The sequence below is a fragment of the Strix uralensis genome, chromosome 10 (assembly GCF_047716275.1).
Source record: "Strix uralensis isolate ZFMK-TIS-50842 chromosome 10, bStrUra1, whole genome shotgun sequence".
NCBI classification, from domain to species: Eukaryota; Metazoa; Chordata; class Aves; order Strigiformes; family Strigidae; genus Strix; species Strix uralensis.
Genome location: NC_133981.1, coordinates 12,418,588 through 12,445,422, shown reverse-complemented (window position 1 = coordinate 12,445,422; position 26,835 = coordinate 12,418,588). Strand labels below are relative to the sequence as shown.

The window sequence follows — 26,835 nt, the reverse complement described above, 5'->3', positions numbered from 1 at the left end:
TCATTTCCCGTGTGAAAACCTGGAGTTAAGAAAGTGCCACGCACGGGTGACACCTTTCTGGCTTTGCTGCCAAAAAGCATTTTTACATAACCTGTCCCTATCCCACCAGTTTCCTATTCTCAAAGGCCTGTAGACATAAGCAATTTAAGTTCAGTAAAAATTATTCAGATTGAGCACAGAATGAACTTGTTCAGAATAGTATAAATCAAGAGCTGCTAATAATAACCAAAAAAAAAAAAACGTAAAATGAAGATAAACTGTGTTAGGCCTCAAAGACAGGCTGGTTTGGCTAGGTCAACTTTCACAATGACAAATGCGTCTGATGCAAAATGAACACAGTTATTAGTCCAAAGACTGAAGATGACTATTCCACTGGCAGTTACTGGAAACTGCCGTAGAACTTCAGAAAATCCACTCTGCAGGTTGCTGGGGCTGTGAAGCCCTACCTACCTCATCTGCAAAGCTTACCAAAAGAACACAGATTAGAGAAAGATCAGGATAAAAGACCACGGAAAGTATTGCGTTCATTTTCGTTAAGTGCACGTAGTTTCCATAAGCAGACAAAGTTTGCAGAGTATTTTGTAAAAATCCAATCTTACTAAGTAGGAGACCATACAGTCAACAAATCTTTACTGTGCTGTAGAGAAAGACTGCTTTATAAAACCCATCGGATTCGAAGCTGTGCAGACTAGTGAGTACCCTGGGCAGCTCTCCTGTGAAGGCAGTGCTCCCCAGCAGCTGAGCTGCACCCATGGCCTCCTGTGTTTTCTGGGTGAGCAGATAAGCTATTCTTCCTATGTGAAGAGCAAAAAGCTTGGTTACATCAATTTACTGTCTCAGAACACCAGTGTAACTTGGACATCATTCAGCAATTACTTGGGAGATACAAACCTGAAATCGTGATTTTACTAAAGAGCAAGCCTCCACCTTCGCTTTGATTCACCAGCGTTGAGCCAGCTGTTCTCCCAGAAGTTAAGCTTTGTGGTTGGTGTTTTTTTTGCCATTAAAGTTTTACTTGCTTGGCTTTCATAACTAAAATACCACTGAAAGATCAGAGCGCTGCATATGCGCTGTTCTTGACTGACACTGTAGTAGTCCCCACGGGCCCTGACTGCGAGAGCCAGTGCGAGTGAAGCAAAGCACCAGCAAACTCACTACCTCGCACCAGGAGATGAGCCAATACAGAGGGAACTGCTTTGTGCACTGATAAACCTTCTTTTTTTGCCTTTTGCTATCAGGTCACTGGATTGCTATAGTACAAAATATCTACATTACAACGGCTCCACAGGATATTTTCAGTCAAGTCTCATCTGTGCTTTGCATGCATGAGTAAGAGCTCCTGGGTGTGTCCAAGACCTCGGAGCTTACAGCATTAGCTGTAGGCATCACAAGTCATTTGGTTCCTAAAACATTCTGTACTTAAAAGCAGCCTACACCAAAGCCCCCCCCCAACCCTGCACCACTGCATCAGAGCACGTACACGCACATGCACCAAGTAGCTGCTGCCTGCCCAGAACATTTTCTAAAGGTAAAGGCAACCGCCAAGCACTTATTGCTGAGCAGGAAAGGATGGAAAATAGTTACTCTGGCTTGCGGAAGTAACGTCTATAAAGGCAAGGGTGCAACAGAAACTGGCAGGACCGTGAGGCACGGATGTGAGAGCGCTACGCCATTTGCTACAAGCATCCTATGCCAACAGCTCGTTCCTCACCACACAGTTATTTTACAGACTCCCAGCTCCCAGTTACAAACAGCAAATGCCAACTAAAGAATCTCCCTTTTTGGTGAAAAAGGTGTCTTTGGAGATGGATTGCAGATTTCCCTGTTTGTTTCGACCAGATGAGCTAAGGAATCTCCTTCCAACACTGACTCGCACACAGCAGGAAGTGACTCTACTTGGTCCATGAGTTCTGGGGTCCAGTCCAAGCAAAGGATCTCTGCACATCAGGCTGGTGCAGAATTTGTTTTTCCTTCCAGCATGACAGTGTGAGGTTACCTGAGGCTGCCTGAGAGCGAGGAAGATGAAAGCTCAGCTTCCTTTACGTTGGAGAAGAGCAGGAAATTTAAAGGAGTGACTCTCCCCAAGGAATGTTAATCCTGTCATTGCAGTTTAAGGTGACATGGGATTTTAAACACTTAATTCCCACTTTGTCTTTTGCAAAGAAGCTTCACTCTACAGCATATACACAGGGGAAAAGAGGGTACTGATTACAGAGACAGAGTGAAGGAGCCCAAAAATGTTCCCTCTCCTCCCAAGGGAAGCTTGCATGAACACAAGAGGTGCTGCTGTAGAGATCTAGTGCATGTTTTAACCATAATGATCAATTATAACTAGTCAGGATTCAGCCCCACATTACACTTAACCAAATCTCACCACATGCTGCTGCCCAGAGGATACAGCTGCTCTTTAGCACATCTCTGGTCAGGTTCGAGCCTGACATTTCTATGGGATCAAATCTGTTTTCACCAGCAGGCTGGTCTTCCATCAGATCATCCACTTACTTCAACTCACCCCACAGCTGCAGGAGCTGTATGAAGAGGGACAAGCAGTCGACCACAACAGGATGGGCTGTTTGGCAACAGCCCACAGTGAGATTAGATTAAGCACAAGGCGAAGCACTACCCTCAGTCCGGTCAAACATTACTCCCAGAAGTTGCCAGGGAGGTCTAGTTAAGAATAACATTGTAAGCGTGGTGGCTCTTTGCTGCTCCTGCGATACCAGAGAGACACTGTGTCTTTTGGTGGTTTAAATGTTCCTAATTAGGATGCAGCACAAATGATATCAAATTATAAGCCTAAATCTGTATGTGTATCATTTGAATGTTATCGCTCCTCTGACTGAAAGGAACAATCTGCAAAATTGACCTTCTTAAACAAATCACCAATTGTTTTGTTCAGACATGTGAAACACATTGCAGCGGGGTAGGAAAGGGGTAACACTCTCTGGAATAGCTATGCATAAAGCTCGTTGTCCAAGGCAGAAACTGTCTGTTTGCAAACAGAACACATGAAAAGTCAAAAGAATAAGATACTACATGTGCAACAATCTTTGTAAGCATGTTTTGCCATAATAAAGTTTTACTTTCTGTTTGGAAGAGTACCGTACAAGCTAGTTGGTGTATGCTCACTAAAATCCATACCAGGCGCAATTGCCATTTAGGGAAACCAAATTCTGATTTGAAACACAGAAACGAAGGACCGCAAGATTACAGGAGAATGGTGGTGGTCTGGAGTTTACTGTTATTTTAAATTCCAGTCTGAAATCTAACAGCTAGTTGTAAATGTCTCTGAGCATGCTGCAGTTGCTTAAACTTACTCACAGAAGTAGTCACATTAACTTACACTACAAAGCTGTTTTGTTATACATTCCTCTATATGGCCCTGGGAAATACCTCAATTACCCAGTGCCCTTGCAAACATTTAATAAGTTAACTTTTGCATGGTAGACACTGGTATTTTTCTTAATTACAGGTCAAAGATCATTTAGTCATTTCCCCCCGCTTCTTCTTAACCTCCTTGAGTTCCCTGGATTTCATAAACACATTTCCCTTCCCAACCTGTTTTAGCTGTAAGCAGAAGTTTTCCATTTCCCTACCTGTATTGTAGTGTTCCCACCTTCCAGAAGGGCAATGGCTAGCAGGATGCTCTCATGGAAGACTCTGTCACTGGTGGCATTCATGATGAGATCTATGACCAGGTTGGATGCACCTTCTTTATCCAGATGACACTGGACATCTGCCAAACTCATCTCACCTCGGCTCACTGAACTTGATCCAGAGCTTCCTCCTAGAAAGGTGACGAGAAACCAGCTGAGATCCAAACCCCTCCACCCTACGGTGATGGCACCTCTCTTCTGGTTTAAATTATTAACCTATCCTGAATGATGCATACACATTTATTAATAGTGATGAACTCAGCTCTGAGCATTCCTGCAAGGAAGGGTTTGTAACTTAAAGCGCATATTGGGCATGTTGTAAGATGGACACTTAACATGGCTTTAACATGTGGGAGGTGATGTCCTGAGGGAGGACAGCCTGGGTTGGCAATGGGAAATGGTTACTGGCACCACTGCCCTCCTTGGCAGCAGGAGATGGAAAGAGGGCTGGTGTACTGGAAGAGGATTCTGGAAAGAGTGTGGATTCAGGGATGCAAAGAGAGGCAAAGGCTCTGCAGGACCAGTGAGGGGGTGGAGAAGAGGTGAGACAAATTCCACAGGATGGCAAAGCCAGCGCCCTACAAAGTGGAAAAGTATGGCAGTCGGCAGCACAACGCAAGGACAAAGGAAATATCTATCAGCTTCAGAAAATACAGGGAAATAGGTGGTATTTCTTGTTTCTGATCAGGCCTGCTTTCAACAGGTTTACCCACGGTCTTTATTTTGAACAGGCAAAACCCACTGAACTGTGTTTTGACAAAACGTGCTTGACATTACTGACTTCTTCAGCAATGGTCTCAAATCAAATCAACGGCACTTCCTAATTAACTTCAGAGGTTTTGTTCATCCTATCCTGCAATCTCTCTGTAATACAATGAAATCTTTTTGTTTCAGATACAGATCTGACATCCTTATGAGCACATTCCCCAAATATTATTACAAATATTAAATTGATCAGGTTTTCTAAATACATTCCTTCAAAACAGAATCACAAAATTCAAGCCAACCCAAGTCAGTCTCTGGGAACTATAAAACGCTCTGCCTGCTTAAAGTACTTTCTCAAATGCACTCAGAGGAAAAAAGGACACTGCTCTCATCTGCATGAGGAAAAACCAGTTGACATGATTAGAGACAGGAGAGCAATGCTTCAGCTCAGCCTAAAGTGGAATCCCTCAAGGAGAGTTAACACATATAGGAGTTTCTAAAGCCAGAAGCAACATGCAATCAGGACTTCTTCCCCATCGATGTGGATAGTTTCTTTTCTGGGGATTTCACAGAACAGAACAGTAGAAGAAAAAAACAACCGTATTTCACCTGTAGGATACCGATTTGTCAGGCAGAGACAGACAGAGAGCACCTGGCAGGGCAGATCACAGGAGCACGTCCTACCTCCTGCCCCAGCCTTGCTGGCGCCTCCAGCAGACAAGGGGCCATTGCCGAAGGTGGTGAGGCTCTCGCGCCGTCCCGCCGGTCTCACGTTGCCATAGTAACGGTTGACCAAAACTTGCCTGAGTGCCTCACCCTTGATTCAAAGAGGATAATGAAATCAAGATGTGAGCTTAATGAATAAACAAACAACTAATATTCAGTAGCAAGGGGTCTGATGCTATCCTTAGCCTACTCGTAGCGAGGGAGGGGGAACGGAAACCCCGGAGATTTGGAAAAACCCGCTGAGCATCTCCCGATGTGCTTGGGCAGGCTGGGACACCAGGGTGGGGGTGTCTCATGGGGCTTAAATAAGATTACGGGTTCCCAGCACCAGAAACAGCTACAGTTCAGGTTTTATGTAAAGCTTTGCAGACAGATTTTTTTCTTAAAGACATTTTTTAAATTAAGATCTATTGTCTCAGTCTTAAATGTAAAAAAGTTGCATCTGTATAGCACCACCACAAAATGAAGAGGAGGATTAGAGAAAAAGTAACATTAGAAGCGTTTTGTGAGCGAGCAATCCCACCTCCTCAAACCTATCCTGTTTTGCCATTTCATCAACGTTACGGGGACGCGCTCTTTCCTCCCCTCCATCAGCAACCGATGCGATCTAACGCTGTCAGCCGCCGAACGGCAACCGAGCCATCCCTGCTGCATCCCAGCTCTTTGTTCCCCGCGTCCCTGCCGGCAGCCGACTGGTCACGCCGGCAGTCAGCATCCGAGCACATGAGCCTGCGGACTCCAGTCCTCGGATAACCCCGACACCCCGGCCCAGCAGAGCACGTGCTGCTGCCGTCAGCGGGGGCCAGAGGAGACCAAAACACCTCCCAGGTTGAACCTTAACCCGCGGACCCTGCACTGCAGTCTGACAGGAATTCCCCGTAATTCAGAGCGCCGTACAAAAGCTGGCGGTACTGCCAGCAACGGGCAGACACACAAACATCGCAGTGGGATTAACAGATTTTTACAAGGTCTTTGTGCAAAGACTGGTGATTATTTTAACCGGGAGCTACTGCTCTGCTAATGGCAGCGTGCTGCGGTTACAGCAGTACTACCCTGAAACAGTATTTGAGAGAGCGGAGGAAAAATTATTATATTAAAAATACGTCAGGATGAACTAAAGTATCTTGATCTCCATTCACAAACCAAGTGCTTGACACTAATTTTCAGTTGTATTTAAAAAGAAATTAGTTGTCTGACTATAGATTCAAAATGTCATTAACCACAAGGTTTAATACATTAGCTGTCATACAAGTGAAGCCTTATGTTTTGAACTTTGACAAGAAGCCTTTAAAACACAAATAAGTAAATGGAACAATGTAAATGTGCACTAATTGGCTCATACAAAACTCCAGCACTATCGCAGACATGCTGCTTTTGATACAAAGCAGGCACTCACAAAAGGTAGCTTAAAGAAAGCCTTATACCCCAATGCACTGGAAGGACAAAAACCTGTCTGGAAATTAACAGTCCTCTACCAAATTTCAGACATCACTTCCAAACGGAGAAGCCCAACACCCACCTGCAGTTGGTCAGGGATCCCTACCCGCCCTGCAGAGCTGGTGCTAATCTCAGGGCTCCCCTTCTTGTCAGTACAATTTGACAGATTAAAAATTGTTCCTACAGATTATTAGTGTGAAAGCTGCAGCACAGGAGCTGTGTTTTACAGAATCAGATGGGGACGGGGGAAGCAGCAGGGAGACAAGATGTAAAATAAAAACACAAGGAAAGCTTTCCAACCAGCTGCTTCCAAAAGTCCCCAAAAAAAGAAAAAAGGCAAGCTACTTTGGAAGCAACAGTAAAAGAAGATGAGCACCTTTCCAAGGGGCATACGCTTCCTATCACTGCTTGGGCCAAATAGTGAACATACAGGGGAGGGAAGAGACTCAATTTAAAAGCTCAAGCAAATTCTTATCCCAGAGGAGCTACAGTGACTGACAGCGACATGAGAGTGTTTAGTACATGATGTAGCGCTTTAACCATCTTTCTGCTCTCAGTCTGGCAGGTAAGGAAGGCTACGTGACAGAACAAGGTCAAGCCAGACAAAAAAACCCCTTAACTACATCTTGCTTATACATGTGTACTGATTAGAAAGGCAACTAGATGCCCATATAAGCCCTATAACAAAAATCAAGTTACAATGGAGTTCTCACATTACCTTTTTCCTCTCCGTTAAACTAAGGGCAGTCGTCATATCAACTGGCATTTAAAACCAGTTAATTTTTACTACTTATCACAAAGATAACAACACACATCCAACCACAAGAACTGTTGTTCAGTAAACTCCACCTCCTCCTGAATCCAGAAGGGTAACTAAAGCTCCCAGAATTGTCCCTAGACTCTCCTTCTAGTCCACCACGGAGCAGAAGGCAACTTCTATTCCATGGTCAAAATAGTTGGGAGAGACTTCCCCGGGAGCTGCTGCTCTGAGGACAGACCTGCAGCCCCTCTGCTGTCAACAGGAGTAGTGTATCCAAAACAGGACAAGTAACCAGAAAATACAAGTGGGAACACATCAAGCATTTGCTGTTCCTAGGCCGAAAGCATGCTGATCCATTATTCTGGGAGGTTTGGCAACCTGCATTCACCAGCATTTCAAATTCTAACTGGGAAGAAAAACTTTGTTTCCTACAAAATTATTCAAACCCACTGTGTTAGCTAACAAGTATGGAAGTATGTGATCAAAGTAGAGGGGAGAAAAAAATAAGTGGTATTTAAGAAATGTTATAATTAATTCAGCTGCAATGCTTGGCTCCAGAACAGTTCTTTAACCATCATGTTACTGTTGTACACCACTTTGATGCGTAGAGTATGCAAACAAATATCAGATGTTTGGCGGCAATAAGAAAAATCAAATATGCTACCTAGCAAAAAAAACCCAACAGCATTCAATTTCATCTGCATTCACCGTCAAGGTAAACTAACAGTAAGCAGTATACAAACATTACTATACATGTATCAGTGAAGCGGATGCAATACACAACTCTGTTTAAGTGATATCAAAAACCTGTTATAATTTTTAAAACATAGAATCTTTAGTAATAGTTAAGAGTGAAGCAGTTATAAGTTGCTGCTCTTCTGTTCCCAGCTACAAGAGCAGAATAAATTGAGAAATGTATTAATGGAGTTGACTTTGCAGCTTGTCTGTTTATGAAGGGGGAGGTGTGGCCAAAGCAGACAAACTCCACCAGCACTGATTAATCTCACTTTATAATTGTGTGATCATCATCAAGGGGAAGTGCTTTGAAAGTATGAACAGACTAGACTGGGATCTGAGGTTTAATTTGGAGCAGCCAAGCACTTGCCCCTTCCATTTAATACAAGAGAAGATGCTCCAGCACCCTGTTTTGTAAGCATGACTGATCATTTTAGATTTTCCAAGAGACCGACAGCAAGCAGTTAACCACAGAAGTTTCTTACATGACTTAACGCTTCACTGTTTCAAAGGAAAAGGTAGAGGATTAGTTCTGAATGTGCTTGACTGCTGTACGTACCCTTCTATGATCCTCCAGTTGCCTCTGTGGTAGACTTTGATCAAGCTCCTGCTGTGCATGCAGAAATTTCATTTTAAAGCAGAACAACACTAAGGAGACACTAACATCTTTGCACTCATGGAAAATATTAAGGGAAGTCACAGCTGAAAGCAAGGAGGGAGATGAGGAAGACCGACTGACAAGCTATCAGAACAGAACATCTGCCCTCAATTAGCTCTGGCAGCACTTAACGAGTCTGCTCTGCCACACTCCAGCAGACCACCATGGCATGCACGTATGCCAACACATTCTCATGGATTTAAAGAAAACACAAAGTCTGTCTACTATTACCAGTAACACACAAGAGTTTTTAAGAACCCAAACCATGCATGCCCATGCATACACATACACAGATACACACACACGTACAGACACCCCGCCCCACTATACGCACACTTTGGGGGGAAGTGTAGGTACTTCAATGTATCTGACCGTGGTCAAGGAAGCTCTTTTGAGACTGTGGAGGGCCTCTGCCGAAACCTCTGGGGTTTCCATTCCAATGCCACGGACTTCAGGGAGGTTGCACTGATTTACTGAACAAAGTCCCTTGGCATGTGCATGTTTCCAAATCAAATCTCTCATTTCAGATATTAAGTATCTAAAGGAAGCAAATTTCCAGGGATGGAGCTTCCACTTTGTAAACCTGAAGTACGTTGCGTTTTTTCTGCTTTAAAGCACTCTGCAAATGTTTAGAAGTAACCACTCAGTATGGGGACCCATCTTAAACCAGGAGCCATCTCCCAAACATCTCAAAGTCATTCTATGACCACTCAGACTTTCAGTTTACATTTAAACACTCTTCCACAAAAATTACAAATACAAGGTCTAAACCACCAACAAGCTGCACTTTTTTTCCCCTTCATGATTTCAAAACATACTTATAATCTTTGTATTTATATAGCTCAGAATATCAACCCTATCCTAGATTTAGACTCCCATGTGGTTTCATCTAGGTTTGCCCTGATACAGCACCCAGTTGTACCATTTACCAAGGTCATTGCTGGACATCCCATTAATTTCAAAAGAATTTGAGATTTCATAAATTATTATGTCTTCATTTCCACACATAATCTGTTTTATAAGAACTGATGCTGGTGTATCTCATAAAGGAAACTTGGTTACACATCCAATTCACTATAGGGCTAGTAACTTTGAAAAGGGGAAGTGATCATTAACTGTTTCACTGTGGCATTTTAAATGGGGCACCTAACTGACTCTGGGATTACGAGGCTTCTACTAACTTCTGACACCTCCGTTTCCTTATCAAGGTTTTTAAATATGTGAGACAAAGGGAAAACCAAATTCTATATTAGTGTCCTGGTTTAACCAGGATAGGGTTAAGTTTCCCCAGCAGTGGGGGGGAGCTCTAGCCGGGTTATTCAGATACCATGCCGACGTCACATCCTGGCAGGTCACATTTTCCTGGCGCAGAGCGCGGTGCACTCGTGGTTTTGTACATCGTGCTTCAAACTGCTGTATTTGGTAGCTATTTTGCTCTGTTCATTGCTATCACTATTACTGTTATTGTTATTGTTGTTGTTGGTTGTGTTGCTATTGCACTGTTGTATTAAACCTCTCCTTATTTCAGTCTTGGGGCTTTGTATTTCACTCCCTTTGTGGGGGAGGGGCAGCGGCCGCATGGTCTCAGACCCCGGCAGGGGCTAAACCATCACAATTAGGAGCCAGAGAAATTAAGTCTCATTTTGCTAATTCAGGGGGAGTTGAGAGAAGGCTTTTCAAACTCTGTCTCCCTGAAGAGCTAAAGGGAAGCAGCTGAAAGACCCACACTACCTTGGACTGGTTACAACATTGGTCCTTTGGTCCTTTGGGTTCCTTACTTTGTTCAGGACAAAGATTTGGGACTGGTTTACGTGCTTCTATGTGTTTTCAGACTGTCATGCTGATGCTGTATTCGATTAAACCACTTCAACAAATCAACTTATTTTTCACTGTCTAGCACCACGCATGAACACACATTTCACAGGGTTTTTACCAACAAGACACTCCACCAGGACTACTTCAAAACACCAATATTTGCCTGCTGTACAAATATAGGTGGGTGACACACCTCTACAGGGCTTTCCGTTTCTGGAGGTTGCGGCAGCTAGTTGAAAGTAAAATGCAGAAAAATTAGTCATTCTTCAAGAATCTTTCATCCCAACAGAAATCTAGTGGTCAACACTTAGGGGAAGGGAGCTAGCAAAGCACGTAACTTCAGCTGAATCATCACAAATTAATTACAGCCCTAATTACTGTTCACACCCTCCTCCCACCCACCCACCATGCTCCTAAAAGGGCTACATTTTGAAAATTTAGCAGGTATCCTTTGAACATCCCAAACTACTTTGCATGAACACAGAGGCACAAGCAAAAAGCTTCAGTTGCAGGTGCACACAGGCCTGCGATGCAGCAATGCACTTTTGGGCGGCCCGCTCACACCACGCACCCGGGATCTGTGACTTGCAGAGGGCAAAGGCAGCACACCCATCCCCAGAGGGGAGGAGGAGGAGGAGGAGGAGGAGGAAGCCAGGGCTGCAGTCACAGAAAGGCAGCAGCCTTACAATGTTAGCTGAAAGAATGCTTCCAGTGGATTCTCATCTATAAACATACTTTTCTTGAGATAAAAGATACATGATACAGCACCAAACACGAGCAAAACAGTAACAGCTTTTCAAATTTAAAATGCTGATCATCACACTGAAACAGATGAAGACAAGCAACTTTTATCTAGTAGAGCTTAGACATACAACAGAGACCTAAACATTCAAAGGAAACTGCCTACTTCATTGTGGGTAAATTGATTTAACTTCTCAGGAACAGACACTAAGAAATAAGACAACAACGATACAGTAATACCAAATTAAGTCAGCCACTCATTGTCCGTGTCTGCCTAGAGGGCACACAAACTAGACAGACAAATAAAGCATAGGCTGGGAGAGCGACCGTGGTATTTTAACCTAATATCTGCTGCAGCCTAGGAAATGCACAGCAAAGGGAGAGGAAGGACACGAGATCCCGAAGTCGAAATATGGCAAGACTCCGCTTCCCAGGGAGGAGCCAGAGGAGCGAGCGCTTCCCCCGCGGTGCTGCGTGGGCAGGGGCTCCTTGGCCGGGAAGAACCATTCTCTGTCCTTCTCCTAATGGACTTTCCTCCTGGCTAATTCACACGGCCTTTGGTACACCGCTTCCTTGCATTGTCACCACTCTTGGAAACTTCACACACATGCAAACCATTTGTCTCTTGGTCCAACTGAAGCAGGGAGTATTTAGGCCACACGGATCAAAAGTTAACAGGAAGAACCTCGTTTATGCAGCGGAACACGCAGTTCCTGCACTGCCCACTCTGTACACCCTTGCTGCTCAGAGGCTGGACACTGGAAACACCCTATCAAGTCATTAGGGAGTCTGGGCACATTGTTCTGATCGCAGACACTGTCTGCACAATTTGCCTCAGAGCAAAGCAAAAAATATTCCTCCTTTAAGCAGTCAACAGCAGCAAGAAAATGGTGCATATTCCCCTGTAAGGGAAATTAGGTACCTTCCTTCTAGGGAAGGGGAGACCCAAGCTGGCAGGTCAAGTGGATACAACTGCCACAAGATAACATCCTGGGGGCTTTGGATTCCCAATGAAAGCTTCCTTATACCCAGGCTTATACCTTCACCCCCAATTCAAACATACATGTACATTTTGGGGCTGAAAACCAGCACAGACGAAGAATCAGCATGAAATTAGTTTGATCTTTCCAACTTAATTGGAGAAGGAAAAAGTACATATTCTAGCTAGCAAATTCCTGTGCCTTCCCACTGAAGCACAGACAGCATGTATAAATAGATCAGCATGTTAGAACCAGCCCCACAAACTCATCTGCAAGCAAAAGCTACTGCCCTTGGCAATGCTTGGATGGATCATTCCAAATAAGCAGGGCCTTCAGCAGCCTTTCAGTAAGAATAAAAACTCTAAATACTGAAACTGTTATTCAGTCAAAATTGGTTAAAGCTATAGTTACCGTGCTACACTTTGCACAACCCTGTGTGCTGCAACAGCAAAGTATCAGCTTACACTTTACAAAAAGGATTGAATAGGGTGGGAGAGTAGACTGAAGTAGTAATTGTGCCAGATTTCTTGTGCTTCCATATACCTCAGCTCTCTACCTCGAAGAAAAGTGATGGCATCTGGGGGGCAGGGGCAAGTTTGTGGAATTCCAAACAGCGGCCAGGTGAGTGCCACGGACACAGTGGCCAACTTTCAAAGTGGAACGTAGTGGGTGGCAGAGCCAGAGAAGAGTACAAAGTTTTTACTTTTTGCTAGCAGTAGCAACAGTTCCCTTCAACTTGCTGTGTAAAAAAACCCCTCTTCCTTTGAAGTTTCCACTCCCGCAAGGCTGGCAAATAAACCACTCATCATTAGCTGTAACAGGAGAATTACAATTTCTTTGACCCGCTGGTGACCGTAATGCTTCTAGCAGCCATTTCCCCAACACAGACTACGTGTGTTTCCCAGAATGGTCTTTATCTGACTCAACAGTGGATGTATCCACCTCAAAAACCACCAAAGCAAGTGACAGCTCAAGTGTAAACTCATACATCTCAACTTCGGAGATATGGAAGGAAGCTTCAGACCTTTTCCTTTATGGTTTTGAGGAAGGTATGAAAGTTTTATTTTCATTTGCTTTCAAAATAACAATCAAGGTGAAAGTTGTCTAATCCTGTCTTTCACAGAAAATTCAAACAACTACCACTGTGGATAAAAAAGTGGAAATGGTTTGAGGAAATGCACAAAGATTTTCATTCATGTTTAAAGTCTCAGGATTGCTCTTCTCAGTTTTTTTTTTTTAACTCAATTATGTAATAAACATCCAGAAAACTTAGCGCTTAAAAGGCTTGAAATGCATTTAAAAGGCAAATGGAGATTCCAGCTCACAGACTGGGTCTCCTCCTGATAGTGGCTTTAGCAAAACAGGATGGAAAACATCTCATATTGTAATGTTAAAAATGGATGGGAAATAAACTTATCAGAAAAACCTGCATGTTCGTGTGAACATGCACGTAAGAACACTGTCAAAAACGTGATCTTTTCCTCTTCAGCCTCACCAAACTTTGGAATTTTGACAAAATAATGGACAAACCTGCACAGTTACAAGCACCTCCGTGTAAGGTCAACCCCAAGTACAAAGGATTGAAAGGTGACAAACCTCAGACTGCTTAACTTCTGCAGGCTGATGCCATTTTCCAAACTACCACACATCTCCTTTAGGTCTTTTTCCAAACATCCCTCTAAATCAGATAGGAAGGCGACTAGCTGGTGCAAGGAAATAGTAAACTGACACCTGTCCTGGGAGGTCTTCAAGATTAACACTGAGCATTTTGAAGAAGCTTAGTCAAAATGAATTGATTTGGCTTAGCAAAGAAGCAACGGCAAGAAATAAGATGCCCTGCGCAGGAAGTCGGGTTAAATTACCGAGCAATCCCTTCTGGTCCTGAAATCTGTGAATTCAGGAACCGACCCAACTCCATGCATATGGCATCTAATTATCGGGGTGGTGGGGGGAGAGATTTGGCATAGAGGAGGAAAGAAAAAGGGGAAAAACACAACTACAGAGTCAAATCAGCCAAATATCACATTAAGCTTTTGATAGCTAGGTTGTATATCCAGATGCAAAGAACTAGAGTGAAGATGTCAGGCAGCGGTCATTCTGAAACCACTGCCTTCTGTCTTGGCTCTTGCATTACCATCTCCCATATCAGCTGGAGTTCCAAGGGACTGCTGGTTTAGATAGAGTCCTGGAAGTCCCTTTCCATTTTTTCCTCCCTTTTCTGAATTTCTCCTCTTTTCTCTTTCAAATACAGTGAGGATAGTTCCTACTTGAAAGACACACAAAGGCACCGCCTAGTCCAGATCATGACAACAGACTAGAGCACAAACTATGTTGCTGTCCTTCATAGTTCTTCAATAATACCAGAAAACTCCACATAGGTTACCTGCTTGCCAAGTCTCCTTTGTAAGGCCAATACTGTTACTTTGTAGAACCAAGAAAAAAAATTTGGATAGGAAATTTCTAGCCTCTGCAGATGATGTGTAGGTGTTTGTCAAACACACATTTGACTTGCTATGGGTAAGTTTCAGGGCAGGGGGAGATAATTGGGAACCAAGAGCACTGAACTGCTTTGACAAACTTCCCACATTATGGTTTACCATTGTAACAGACCTGCATCAAAGTTGCTGAACAGTGTATTTTTAGTGATGGAGGATCTCACACTTGCATAAATCAAGAGGCAGTGGGAGATGTGGAGCAGTACCATGTCCTGGCACAGGTCCTCAGAGCCATACAGCTCTCCCAGCCTTCACAGAAGACATGCGGGATTTGCGGGGGGCATATGCAGCCCCCCAGCTCTACCAGCGTGCGATGGAGCAGCAACCACACGCTTACATCCCCTCGCCTTGTTGCTGAGGCGCACACTCAGATCGGGGATGCGGCTAAATGTTTTTTACCCCCCCTCTTATCTCAGTGAATTTGCAAAGACTTTGTGCACTGCCAGACAATGAGGTGGGAAATTTGGCGTAAGGGCTGTCAGTGCCTGCACTGAAAGGTCACCGAGATCTGCCTACAGGAATGCCTTCTCTCCTTTTCCAGAGTTTTCAGTTGAGAAAGCATTTTCTACTTGGGCTGGGGCTTTCCTAGAGTTAAAGATCTCAGCCTCTGATACGCCACTGACCTTCAGTGGGAGTGCAATCACTTGCTTCTCTTTAAATCCTCATTCTTGCAGGCCTTTTACAATAACTGAATATAGTAAGAACTATCTTCATACACGTTTTACATTAGCAGTTTTAATTAACTAGTGAGATGGTAGAACTTTTTTTTTTTGTTAGAAATAACTGTAAGAAATGTTCCAGTCTCCTTTTCCAAAGAGCTCACCAATTCCAGTTCATGCAATAAAAACGGTCCAAAGATTGCAGGATTTCTGAAGGAAAAAAAATATAAGGCAGCCCACAAAAATTTATGAGCGCCTGCATTTCCTCTGCTTGAGACATAACAAGTGAAGCACTGTCTAAGTGCAAAATACACAAGAGAAATGACTGTGGAGTAAGCTCTCTACAGGAAAATAATTTGTGAGTGCATCTCTCCAGCACTTAAGAGGTTAATACATTTTCCAACTCCAATCAGAAGGTGCATAAAATAGCACATATTTTGCACCTTACTCAGCCATCCTCCTTTTAGTTTATCACTGATAAAGAGCACTGAGAAGGTTAATTCAGTCAACCCCTTTAAACCAGGATTTTCAGTTCCCTTTCCACCTACGTGAAACCTGAAGACCAAAGTGAAGAGGTGAAAAGCAAAAAACCCCAAAACTATATTGAGTGGGTCTGCAGGTGTATTTTGCTGGACACCATTTTATCAGCTGCATAAAGAAGTGTCATTACTGAATAAAGATAGAAAAACCCCCAAAACAAAAAAACCACCCCAGGGTTTTACTTAATTCAGTTTAAATCCTAAAAAGGACTAAAATAATTACATGGGAAACTCCAGGCACTTATAGTTTTGCTGGATTTGGTCATTTTGGTGTTTGCTGACCCCTCCAGCCCTGTGGAGGGGAAGCAGCAGAGCACCCCCTCTTCACCCTGAAAAATAAAAATACAGATTTAGCGGTATGGGACTGGTGGTCATAGGAAGCAGCAGCCCCACGGGCACAGCAGCTACCAGTGCAGACTCGGAGGCCAGCAGCCCCGGCACGGCCCGTGGTGACTGTAAACATCTCCACCGCATTTATTGGCAATTACCGCTGAAGGTCACACATCAGCAGCGGGCCTAAATTCCAGGAAAAAAAGCTGTTCTTATGTAACTGCTGCTTGAATGTTGGCAGGTGCCCAGCAGAGCAGCTCACTGCAATGTGGCTGGGAGGGGGAAAAAAGGAAAAAAAAAACCAAACCACAAAACTAGGACATCTCTCAGCCACATTCAGCATCCCGAGCATGCCACCTGCAGGTCAGCACTAATACTTCTCTCCTTTTTAGTCCATAAAATAGTGTGTTTCTCTAGGACTTACACAATTCAGTGCCCAAGACTCACACTGCAGGTGGAAACTGGGCCACGGTGTCCCCAAACACCGATCCCGACCCAGGACAGTGGACGGGAACATCACGTTGCAAACAGAAATGCCTCAACGGGGAGGTAGCTGTGCTGCCTGAGCTGTCCTGGACCACAGGGAACCCATGGAGGAGCTCACCATCTCAACTTGAGCTGTGAAACACCGTAAAACCTGCATCTGTATCATGCCTGGACTTCTTAGTGGGTTGAGGACTGAATTAAAAGTAAATGAAGCTGTTGTGTCTAATTACCACCAGGGTTTATTTATCACTGTTGTGTGAAGATTCACACTTAATGGCACTCAAGAAAAATTTATCTTGGTCCTGAACCTCTTCTCCAAGAGACCAGCACAGTCAACAGCTCCATCAAGAATGGGATTACAGCAGTTCCAGCCCAGTTAAGAGTCCATCAAGAGAGACTCAGCCCAAGGGCTTTTACAGACAAGGTGCCCTGCCTTGGGGGTTTCTGCTTTCTTTATTGCTTGAGACACCTGCACAGAGCCAATGTTAAGACCACCCTACTTAACTCTTTAGCTCAAGTCAGCCCCCTTCAGCTCCTAATGTCTGCCCGATGCTTCGGGAGAGCCCGTGGAGTCAGAGAAACAGCAGCCCTGACACAAACTGAAAGACAAGCTCTGAGCACACAACTCCCCAGGATGAGGACAAAACCCAACACAAACATATTGCAAGTAAGGTGCAAATAAGGTGCAAAATGGTTTACAGTTTCTGATGGTTTTGGTTTTCTATCAAAACAAATTGTGCTTTTCATCCATCTTTAAAGATACCTTTTCTGCTCTTTGTTTTAATATCAGTCTTATGCAGCCCCTATCCCAAAAGTCTGTGCACTTTTACAAGTTGACAGGAAGCTGAATAGTTTGGAAATACTGCAAGACGACTCTCATTCTTAATGTATCCCAATTTCTGTGCCCAGAAGAAAAACCTTTTACACGAATCCTGCCACAACAGTGGATGCTGCAGGGTTCAAAAACACATCTACAAGAGCTTAAAGATGCCATCACCATATTTCTGCCAGACTACATCATGGTCCTCAAACTGTAGTAATAGATGTTGAAAAAAACCCACCACACTACACTGCTTCTCCTTGGAAAACTTTCCAATGAAAAGGGAATCCCTCCATAAAATGCAAGTGAACTAGGCCAGTAGCATTGAACAGAACTACCGCCCCCCCTTCACTCCCACAACCCTTCTCCAGCACTGCAAATACTCCAGCAACCCCAAGGGCTCCGCCAAGCATTTGCAGGGGGGGATGCTGCCGACCTCGTGCTCAGGTCGCAGCCTTCCCCATCCTTCCTGTTCTGCAGGGGATTTCCTACCATCGAGGTGAATTCCAGCATTATTCACTCAGTGAAAAGGACACTCCCTTTCTTCACTCGCAAAAACGTTAAGGGGGACTGTAACCCAATTTTCCATCAAGACTCTCAGTAACAAAGGCATGGACATCCTGGCATTTTTAGTATCTTTTATTATTTGGATCCACTGCTCACTGAAATTACCTTGCAGTTCACAACTAAGATACATAAATCAACCTATGTATACAATCACATAAATACTATGAAATCATGCCATAAGACAGATACTTCATTAGAATTTTACCTGGAGGGAATAAGGACCATTTCAGCTGATCAAAAAAATTAAGTTGTGCATAGTTTGATAGAAAAGGAAGTTAATAATTCTACTAATAATGGACATTTTTGTATTCTTTGCCCTAAATGTTTACAGTTTCCAGGGTTGACAAAGGGGGGGAAAAAAAAAAGGAAATCCCAGGATTTCCTTTGAGACTTGTCAGTGGTTCAAGCCCCGTCTGGATCTCTTTCTATAAGCAGCCAGCGCTCATTGCCGATGGTTATAAACACACCTACTCCCTCTGCACAGTTGCTCCATCGAGGAGCAATAAAGTTCCTCCTTTGCAGCCTCCAGCCCAAATCCTGAATTGCTCTGCACACTCTGGCTGATTTATTGCAGGCAAAGACAGCACATTACAGCCAGAAACTGAAGGGAAAGAGTTTCATATTATGACTTAATTTGCAATTAAACAATTCAAGTTTCTGTTTGAAGTTTCTCCAAGATAAAATTATATATATATATATGTGCTATTCTGGGAAACTGTAGCGCCACATAATCTAAGGGGTCTAGTGCCTGACGGAAACATTAATGTGCTACAGATTAACTTTTCAAAAGCATGCTGCTGGTGTATAGTCCCCAGGTAAGATGGGAAAAAAAAAATCTTGGTTTATACAAAAAAGAAAATAATTACACCAGGGGTTAGATGGCACCTCTAACTGTGTAATACTGGAAGTCTGGTGTGAGGCTTGGAGCTGCACCTGAGATGTCTCATACTAGCACAGGTCAGAGGCAATGGCAGCGCAGTACCCAGACTTGTGCCCCATGAAACGCTTCCTTCCCATCAAAATCCGACTCTCGCTCCCAGCATACATCCTACTCACCAGCTAACTCCACGCCCGTCAGCAGGAGGGACATGATACGAGCAGAAAATGTCCACTGACAAACAGAAGGGTGAATACTCCGAGCAGTCCTAGATGATAATTTTCCGATAAAGAGCTTTTCATTGAAGCTGAAACCAGTGATGGGAGACTAGTGAAATTTTTCTTAGGAAAGTTACCTCAGACCCTGGCTGGACCTTCTGCTCCAGCCTGGAGAGGGGACCCCAGTGCACGGCATGATGACGATGATGACATTGACCTGCGGCACAGCAGGGGCCTGAGCATCCCACCCAGAGGCCAGGTTAAAAACAAGCCAAAAGAGTTACAACTCCAGTTGGTTCTTGCAGGGAATTCTGCTCCTTCCCTCCCCTAAAAGCCCTGCTGAACAGAAAAGACCCTCCAACCCAACCCTGGGCCATGTGTACACTTTTTGGTCTACTTTTGTGGTAAATAGTCTGAATTTCAAATCCATTTCAACAGGCAAGGTCCCCAAATATGATTTGGTTTTCAGAATGAAGCCTACCCAGTGAATTCAGCTGATCAACACCAAAATTAACAAGTTCTACAGAAAGTAATTTATGGCATATTTCATTATCTATTGAATAAAGAGCAGTAAAATTTTAAAGTATTTTAAGCAGTTGAATTTTGTTCCAAATAAAAGGTTGGCTTGGGAGAGAATGCAGGAAACAGAGTACAGAGAGGAAAATATTTTTTTTCCGTGGTATTTCAGTAAAATAAGGTGCCAGTCAATCACTTTCTCAGTATTATACATTTATGCAAAAAGAAACTCAAATTTAGTGCCCACACGTGGTTTTTTTTGAGCTGGATGAGGAAGTTGCAGCAGCAGAGACAGCTCAGCTCCCTCCCTCCACCCCGTGCACCGGTGCCTGAACCAGACACACCGCTTTTTAAAGTCCTTAGAAAGCTTAATTTCAGTTAAACTGAAAGTTCTCACTCAAATATGGCTTTTCCGCCTGTAAAACGGCTACATACGGCATAAACACAGCCCGGGCTGTCCCACTGCCAACTGAACGCACATTTTTAATGATAGGAAGATTTTCACACAGAAATAGCTTCAGAAGTCAGTAATTTTCATAGGGTTATACCACATTGCTTTCACAACACATCCAAACGTTTTACATGACTTTATACACCAAACCTTGACTGAGAAGCGACAGGAAGGACAGCGAGATGCTTTGGTGAATTGCGTGCCTGTCACCTTTTTCGGTAAAGCCAGCAATCCAGTTTCTGCAGAAGGACCCAGCCCTCCGCAGCGCCGCCTGCACCCAGCTGTGCCGTGAGTAAAGGCTCTCGCTCCTCAGCAAGCGGAGACACCTCATTCAGGGTCTTCTCCAGCTGGCTTTTGGCAGGTTTCTTCCAACACGTGCGAATGCCATTAAAGCTCAGGATTTAGTTTTGCTGAAAGAGCCTGTTCACCAATGGTGTGGTAATCACAGCCAAGTGCTACATGCTACATGTTTTAATGGTGCTCCAAAAACACTCAGAGCTGGTCCTAAACTTCACGGGATCTATTATAGCACCAGATGATTGCAGACTACCAGAAGTTATTACTGCTTTTGAACTAATACTCCAAGTAGTGACATATGGAATTAGTTATGGTAACTATTCCTAGCGCAGACACATGGCAGACTGGTAACTAATTCACTGACACAGGCATACATATTGGGAAGCTAAGTGTTAAAGAGACAACAGGACAGATCACAGGGCTACTCATAAAACAAACACCATAGAAACAACACTATAGAAAATAAATAAAATTAAAACCTCAGCATTATCCAATTCAATGGTGATCTGCCGGAAAAGAAAGAAGAGGAATAATTGAAAGCAAGCGTTAGTAAGATAAATTACAAATGAATTTCATGTTAGGATCTTATAAATCATTTAACACGTTAATGCTGCAATCCAACACGGTGAGTATTTCACAGTTGGCATGAGTAACATTTGCAAGCGCCGGGATGCGGCGGGTTAGGGAACCGACACTGCTGGAAGCACTGCGCCAGGGAGCTTCGGAGGCAGGATGCGCCCCGCTTTGTTCCTGTGCCAAGTGACAAACCACGCGGGCTGGCTGACCGAGATCCAGGAACTTCACCCTTGGGCATAAGAGTCATCACCAGCATGAGCTGTGAGCAGCAGTAGGCGTGCAGAGGCTGGATTTCCAGTTTGGGAAGAGAAATGGAGTTTTAAAATGTAAGTCCTGCAGAACTAAGGCTAATCATCTGGTAGGCACCCAGGAAGACGTGTATGAATGACATGTTTCAGCAAAGTAAAAAACTTGGGTCTAGCCTACACTGTCAATGTAGTGAAGTTTTCTGCCTATTAAATATACCACAGTATGCTTCCCATCACGGAGTGAACCTGAGCGCGTGCCAAGACGAGGAGTCTTTAGCAATATGTAAAACTTCGAGCCTTCCCACAAGCTTCTGTACATCTGTGTTCTCACCACGGTTTTTGCATGCTGCAGAGGAATCCCAGCTGTTTAATGAAGGCCTTTGCTAATGGGAGCGGACAACGCTGCATTCTCATTACGCTTCCCACCTACAAAAGGGACAAGCGCACAGGCCAGGAGGGTGCGGCATTTTTATTATTTGTCCCGGAAGATTAAGTGTGAGAGGAGGAGTACTATCTTTCTATAAATCAGATTGTTCCAGCGAGCACCACATGGTATTACAGGGAAAAAAAAAAAAGTCACACGCTATGCCAAAACTCCCATGGCGCTCTGCTGCTGAACACTACTTTGAAGTGACTGCTGTCAATTCTGTGAACATCTGACCTACACACAATATCACTGGTCACAAAATCAATATGCTGGTCACAAGAATAAGTTTTGCCATCTTCACGGATGTAGGGACTCCTGTATTTAGGATGGGCGCTTAAGGTGTTTCTCCTTTTTTTTTTTTTTAAATACTCCAGGATGATTTTAAAAACAAAAGGTATTGCCTTTTAAGTGGTGACTAAATACAGTTACATGAGTCACAGGGGAGAATAAATACGATTGCACTTCTCACAGCCAGACAGTAAAAGCTGTTCTACTACTACTAGCAGTCTATCTGTAAGCAATCAGCTGCTTTTTCATATTCGGAAATCCACTTCACAGGCAAGCGTATTCTTATCTTGCATTACGTAACTGATCTACTGTTTCAGAAATTAATGCATTTTCTACACACTTTGAAGATTTTTAGACTCTTCGGGGATTCTCAATGGTCTGAATGGTGCAAGTTATCTTAACTGTATCTTCTAGAAATACTGCTCCACCTGAGATGGCCAAACAAAGTTTAAGGAACTGCAGTAAATGAATTTCCATTTAGAAAAATCCAAGCGGCATACTGCATTTGAAAGACAAAAAACCTCAAAGCTCTCCCTTGAGTTTTGTTAGTGTATAGTGTATGTAGTATATATCATCCACCCTTTCTCTATTACTGAAGGTGACCTCTCTCTTGGCTGTTTTTAACAGGAGAAGTACACTGATGTGCTAATGAAGTGTAAAACTAAACCTATGATTACACTTAATCTTTTCTCAGCACTCTACTCTTGCTAAAGAGGATGACCGAGCCCAACTCCCCTATTGCAGGAACAGACTAAATTCTGTAGGCTACAGCCAGTCCCCTTCCAGATCAGACTCACACTGTATCAGAGACATCTTAGTAAAGGACCTGAAGGAGAGGACAGGAGGTCCTCGCAGGGCTTCATCTTGTGCTGTCAGGACCCAGCACACAATACTGCCACTTCAGTGGAAAAGAAACATCTGCTGAAAGTGAAGTTGGAAACCTGCAGTTGCTGCCCCTTCCTACCTACCCTACTGCCCTTCTCTTCCCACATATATATGCCTTTTGCTTGCACTTGACTAGGGCATTCCCCCAAATTCAATGAGTTTTTTGAAAGTACTGCTACTACAAAGTAAAAAAAAAAAAATCCACAGGTAGGACCACAGGTGTGGAGCAAAGCAGCAGCAGGAGCCAGGAGGTGGGCTGGACCTGAGAGCCGAGAGGCAGCAGCAGCAGCATGAGAGCCGAGCGTCCCCTGACCGGGCAGGGAGCACAGCACCGGCCATCCCTACCCTTCAGGCATTTTCCTAGGAGCCTCCTGCTCCCCGCTGGCACTGCTGCGTGCTCAGCTGGGTGTGCTTATGTCCCAGCCCACACGCGTGCCCATGCACACCCACACGCACAGCTGCCTGGCTCCCTCTGCTCTCCCTCCGCCGGGTCCCTGCACTCCGGCATGCCCAGGCCTGCCTCTGGCTGGAATGGCAGCAGGGCACGACACTCTGCTCCTGCATCCTCCTTGTTTCTAGCTGGGGGAGCCAAAGCAGAGATCCTGTGCCACATCCCAGCTGGCCAGGCAGCTGAGCGATGCCATGGGTTCCTCTGCCTTCAGAGCGTCTCCCTCCCTTGCGGCTGCAGCTATAGCTACCGCTATAAAAAATTATTACTATTATGTAACTGCCTGACCTCTAAAGTTTTTGCTGTTTTGTGCTGTGAATCTAGCACTACGCAACAACTTTAAACCCTACTGCAAGCGAGAATGGCACATGAGACACCATCTGCTCCCAGTTGCAGTGAGCATCCTTCCACACCGCTGCTCCCCCCAGTCCCAACCACCAGTTCTCAGCTGCTCATGAACACGCTCACTGGGAGGGTACGCTGCTCTGCACATCCACGCGTGGCATGGCAACGGCGAGGCTGCTCAGAAATGCATGAAATACCTTAGAGCGGGATTTGGAGACTGACTGTAGGAATGTCTAGATACACAAACATACCGGCATAGGCACACGCTCCTAATGCAAAGAGAGAATAGGTCTGTACCTACAGAAAAACCTTCTTCTCAACAAGACGAAGGAGTTGTATGTAGGAAAGGGAAAGAAAAAAACCATGGGTGGGTGTACAGACAGTTTCCATCTATAATTCACAACAAGATGATGACTCAGATGTATATAAACTACAAATTATCCTCTTGCTGCACTGTTATGTGACCTGATGAGTAACCTAGACCCAGAGAGCAGATAAAGTAGTTATATCCTTCATAAAAAGGTATTTTTACAGTGCCAGCAACCACAGGAATTAGACTTAAACTTGCAAGTCTAAAGTAGAAAAGCAACAGAAACAGGCTTACCTTTCAAATGATATTTGAAGTTATTAGTTGACTAAAAATGTTTTGTTCGTGATCCAGTACAGAAGTGCTTACACATGCAAAACAGCTTGAAACAGCAAGAATTTTATTTTCTTTTACTGAATAATAAAGACAGCATTTAACACAGAATGATGAACTGTAAATTACGTTACCTTTTCTCCATAGCCTCTATCTTTGGTCATCATTTCCCTGAGCGTCTGTAATACTTTAATACATAGTTTCTCCTCATTCTCCTCTAGCAGCTGTTTAGTATGCTTTATTAACCTGAAAATAACCAATCAATCACAGCTCATTTTAGTACTAATATTCTAAAAATGGGATAAGATATATGTGGCTATCTTAATTGGTTTAAGCTGCAAACAAGTTTTATTATCATAGTATTATACAACCATCTTGGAGACATTCTCTCAGGAGCAACATTTAACCAGCTACCACAGGCTTCAGTGAAGCTGTGAAGGAAACTGCATCCCCCCCTGGCAGGGGGACAGCCACACAAAACCCTCTGACTACAGGCAGAAAGGAGTCAGGGGAAGGGTCAGTGGGATTTAGGACTTGCTGATCCTCCAGAACACTTCACAGTAAGAAAGAAAACTATTCCACATGCTACTTTGTTAAAAAGCATACCAAGAGTCCTGGATAGTGCAATTGGAAATTCATCTTGCCCCAGATTTGTTTGCTACTCTGGTACCTAGTTTCCCTAAACTCTATAAAATCCACCCCTCCAGGAGGTGACCTAGAGAAGCCGGATTCTGCTCTAAATTGCCCTTTTAATGACCTTGTAATCTTTCCTTCTCCTTCCCTCCAAATTTGGACAGCATCTGCACTGGGTAGTGCACACAATAACAACCGATTCTGACATACTTGCCCAGCACTAAGTGCTACAAGATCAAGAACCTTGAAAACATTACTAGGGCTGAAGGCACGGATAGAATAACAGGGATCAGCTCATTTGTTTACTCATTTTTACTACTGTTCACAACACTTGTATCCTGTAGCAAATACAGACATTTTAGAGCATTAGCTATGAGAGCCTATCAGTCAGTCTTTCCCCACCCCTCAAGAACTTTTCTTTTTTTAATCCAAGGACCAATTGTATGTACCACACCATGAAATACTGTGCTTTACAAGTATTCCAAAGTATACCAAGTATTTACAAAGCTGGGCAAGAGGGCACCATTCCACAGGACATGGGAAAATTGGGAAAAAGCAAAACATAACAAAACTCCTCCCAAAAAGACAGACTTCAAGACAACTTACTTGCAAATGAAACCTCCGCTTTCACATTTCCTCCTTGCATCCGTGTTCTCTGGGAAGAGTAGTTCAGGCCTGTGAAGCACATCTACTAGTACTGACAACTCTGCCTGGACAAGAGGACGTAGGCGATCCTCTAAAGCTGATACTATGTCCTAGAATATAACCATATCAAGATTTTAAACAAGCATTAGATACTTATGCATTTATAGGAAATTAATTTTACAGATCGCAAAAGAGGAACAGGACAGTTAGGTCTGTCCTGCCTGGATAAACTAGATTACGGATCTCAGAGGTTGGTCAGATAAGTTTTATTGTTTAATACTTGTCTTTAAAAAGGAAGCCCTCATTTCCAGCAGTCCCCCAGATTACTTAGTTCCCTTACCCTCCCCATCTTTGTAGGTGCTCTTGTTGATTTAGGATAGAAAAAAAAAAAAAAAAAAATCACAGATTCATAGCTGCACTGAAACTTTGTGATAATGATCAGGCTTATTTATGTTTACACGAACGGACAGAAAAAGTAGCACTGTTACAATTATGCAAAAATAAAATTATTCCCCTTTCCCTTGATGTTTGGAAAGCTGTAGCTACCTTACAAATGAAACCACATTTATCTTAATACTTAAACAAGCAGAAAATACCGAGATACCTAGGAAGCCAGAGAGGAAGTTTAATCAAGTTGAAATGGACAAACAGACAAGAATGGATTAAGAGGGAGAAGTTATTTCAATGAGAATGGGTTGGGCAGTGTTTTTACATTACATAATGTAAGTTTACGTAAAGTTAGTTAGAACTGTTTGCCAGAAAATTATTTTTGACCAGAGAATGAGTCTTCAAAGGATAAAGGCATCATAGAAGATGATGAATTTCATTTGGTATAAAAAAGGCCTTATTGAACTGTCTACACATCTGAACATAGAATATGGCTGTAACACATCAATCCTTATTTCTAACATGATGCATTATGTTTAAATAGTCTTTTTAGCAAAACCAGTACAGGAATGCACACACTTTGTTCCATCAGAGAATGACTGTGGCTGCAATTGGTTGACAAGGAACCAATACACCTCTTTATTTCAAGCTCTGCAGTGGTTTCCAGGCAGGGTTATGGCACCTTTCATTGTACTGAGAGTTTTGGTGCACAAAGAGCAAAGCGCTGGAGGAGTCTGGAAGGCTGTAATGATGACAAAGTTCTATCTGATCCAAGAAATGTTATTAATGGTGGAACAAGAATACTTCAAGTATCAACACCTCCTAGGACAAGTACTTCCATACCC

General features: G+C 43.6%; 1 protein-coding gene across 7 annotated transcripts in view; it reads right to left on the bottom strand.

The window, feature by feature from the left end:
• The window catches only part of ITPR1 (inositol 1,4,5-trisphosphate receptor type 1), a 171,735-nt gene that overhangs the window by 58,995 nt on the left and 85,905 nt on the right, over positions 1-26,835 (bottom strand). For 3 of the 7 annotated variants that reach the window (XM_074879205.1, XM_074879206.1, XM_074879209.1), the window contains 7 exons: positions 25,565-25,713; positions 24,460-24,571; positions 20,948-20,974; positions 10,686-10,721; positions 8,579-8,629; positions 5,046-5,178; positions 3,597-3,787 (listed from right to left, as the gene is read on the bottom strand). In XM_074879205.1, the coding sequence (XP_074735306.1) occupies positions 3,597-3,787; positions 5,046-5,178; positions 8,579-8,629; positions 10,686-10,721; positions 20,948-20,974; positions 24,460-24,571; positions 25,565-25,713 (699 nt within the window). The remainder of the gene's footprint in view (positions 1-3,596; positions 3,788-5,045; positions 5,179-8,578; positions 8,630-10,685; positions 10,722-20,947; positions 20,975-24,459; positions 24,572-25,564; positions 25,714-26,835) is intronic. The other 4 variants (XM_074879207.1, XM_074879208.1, XM_074879210.1 and 1 more) reach the window with 2 other exon arrangements.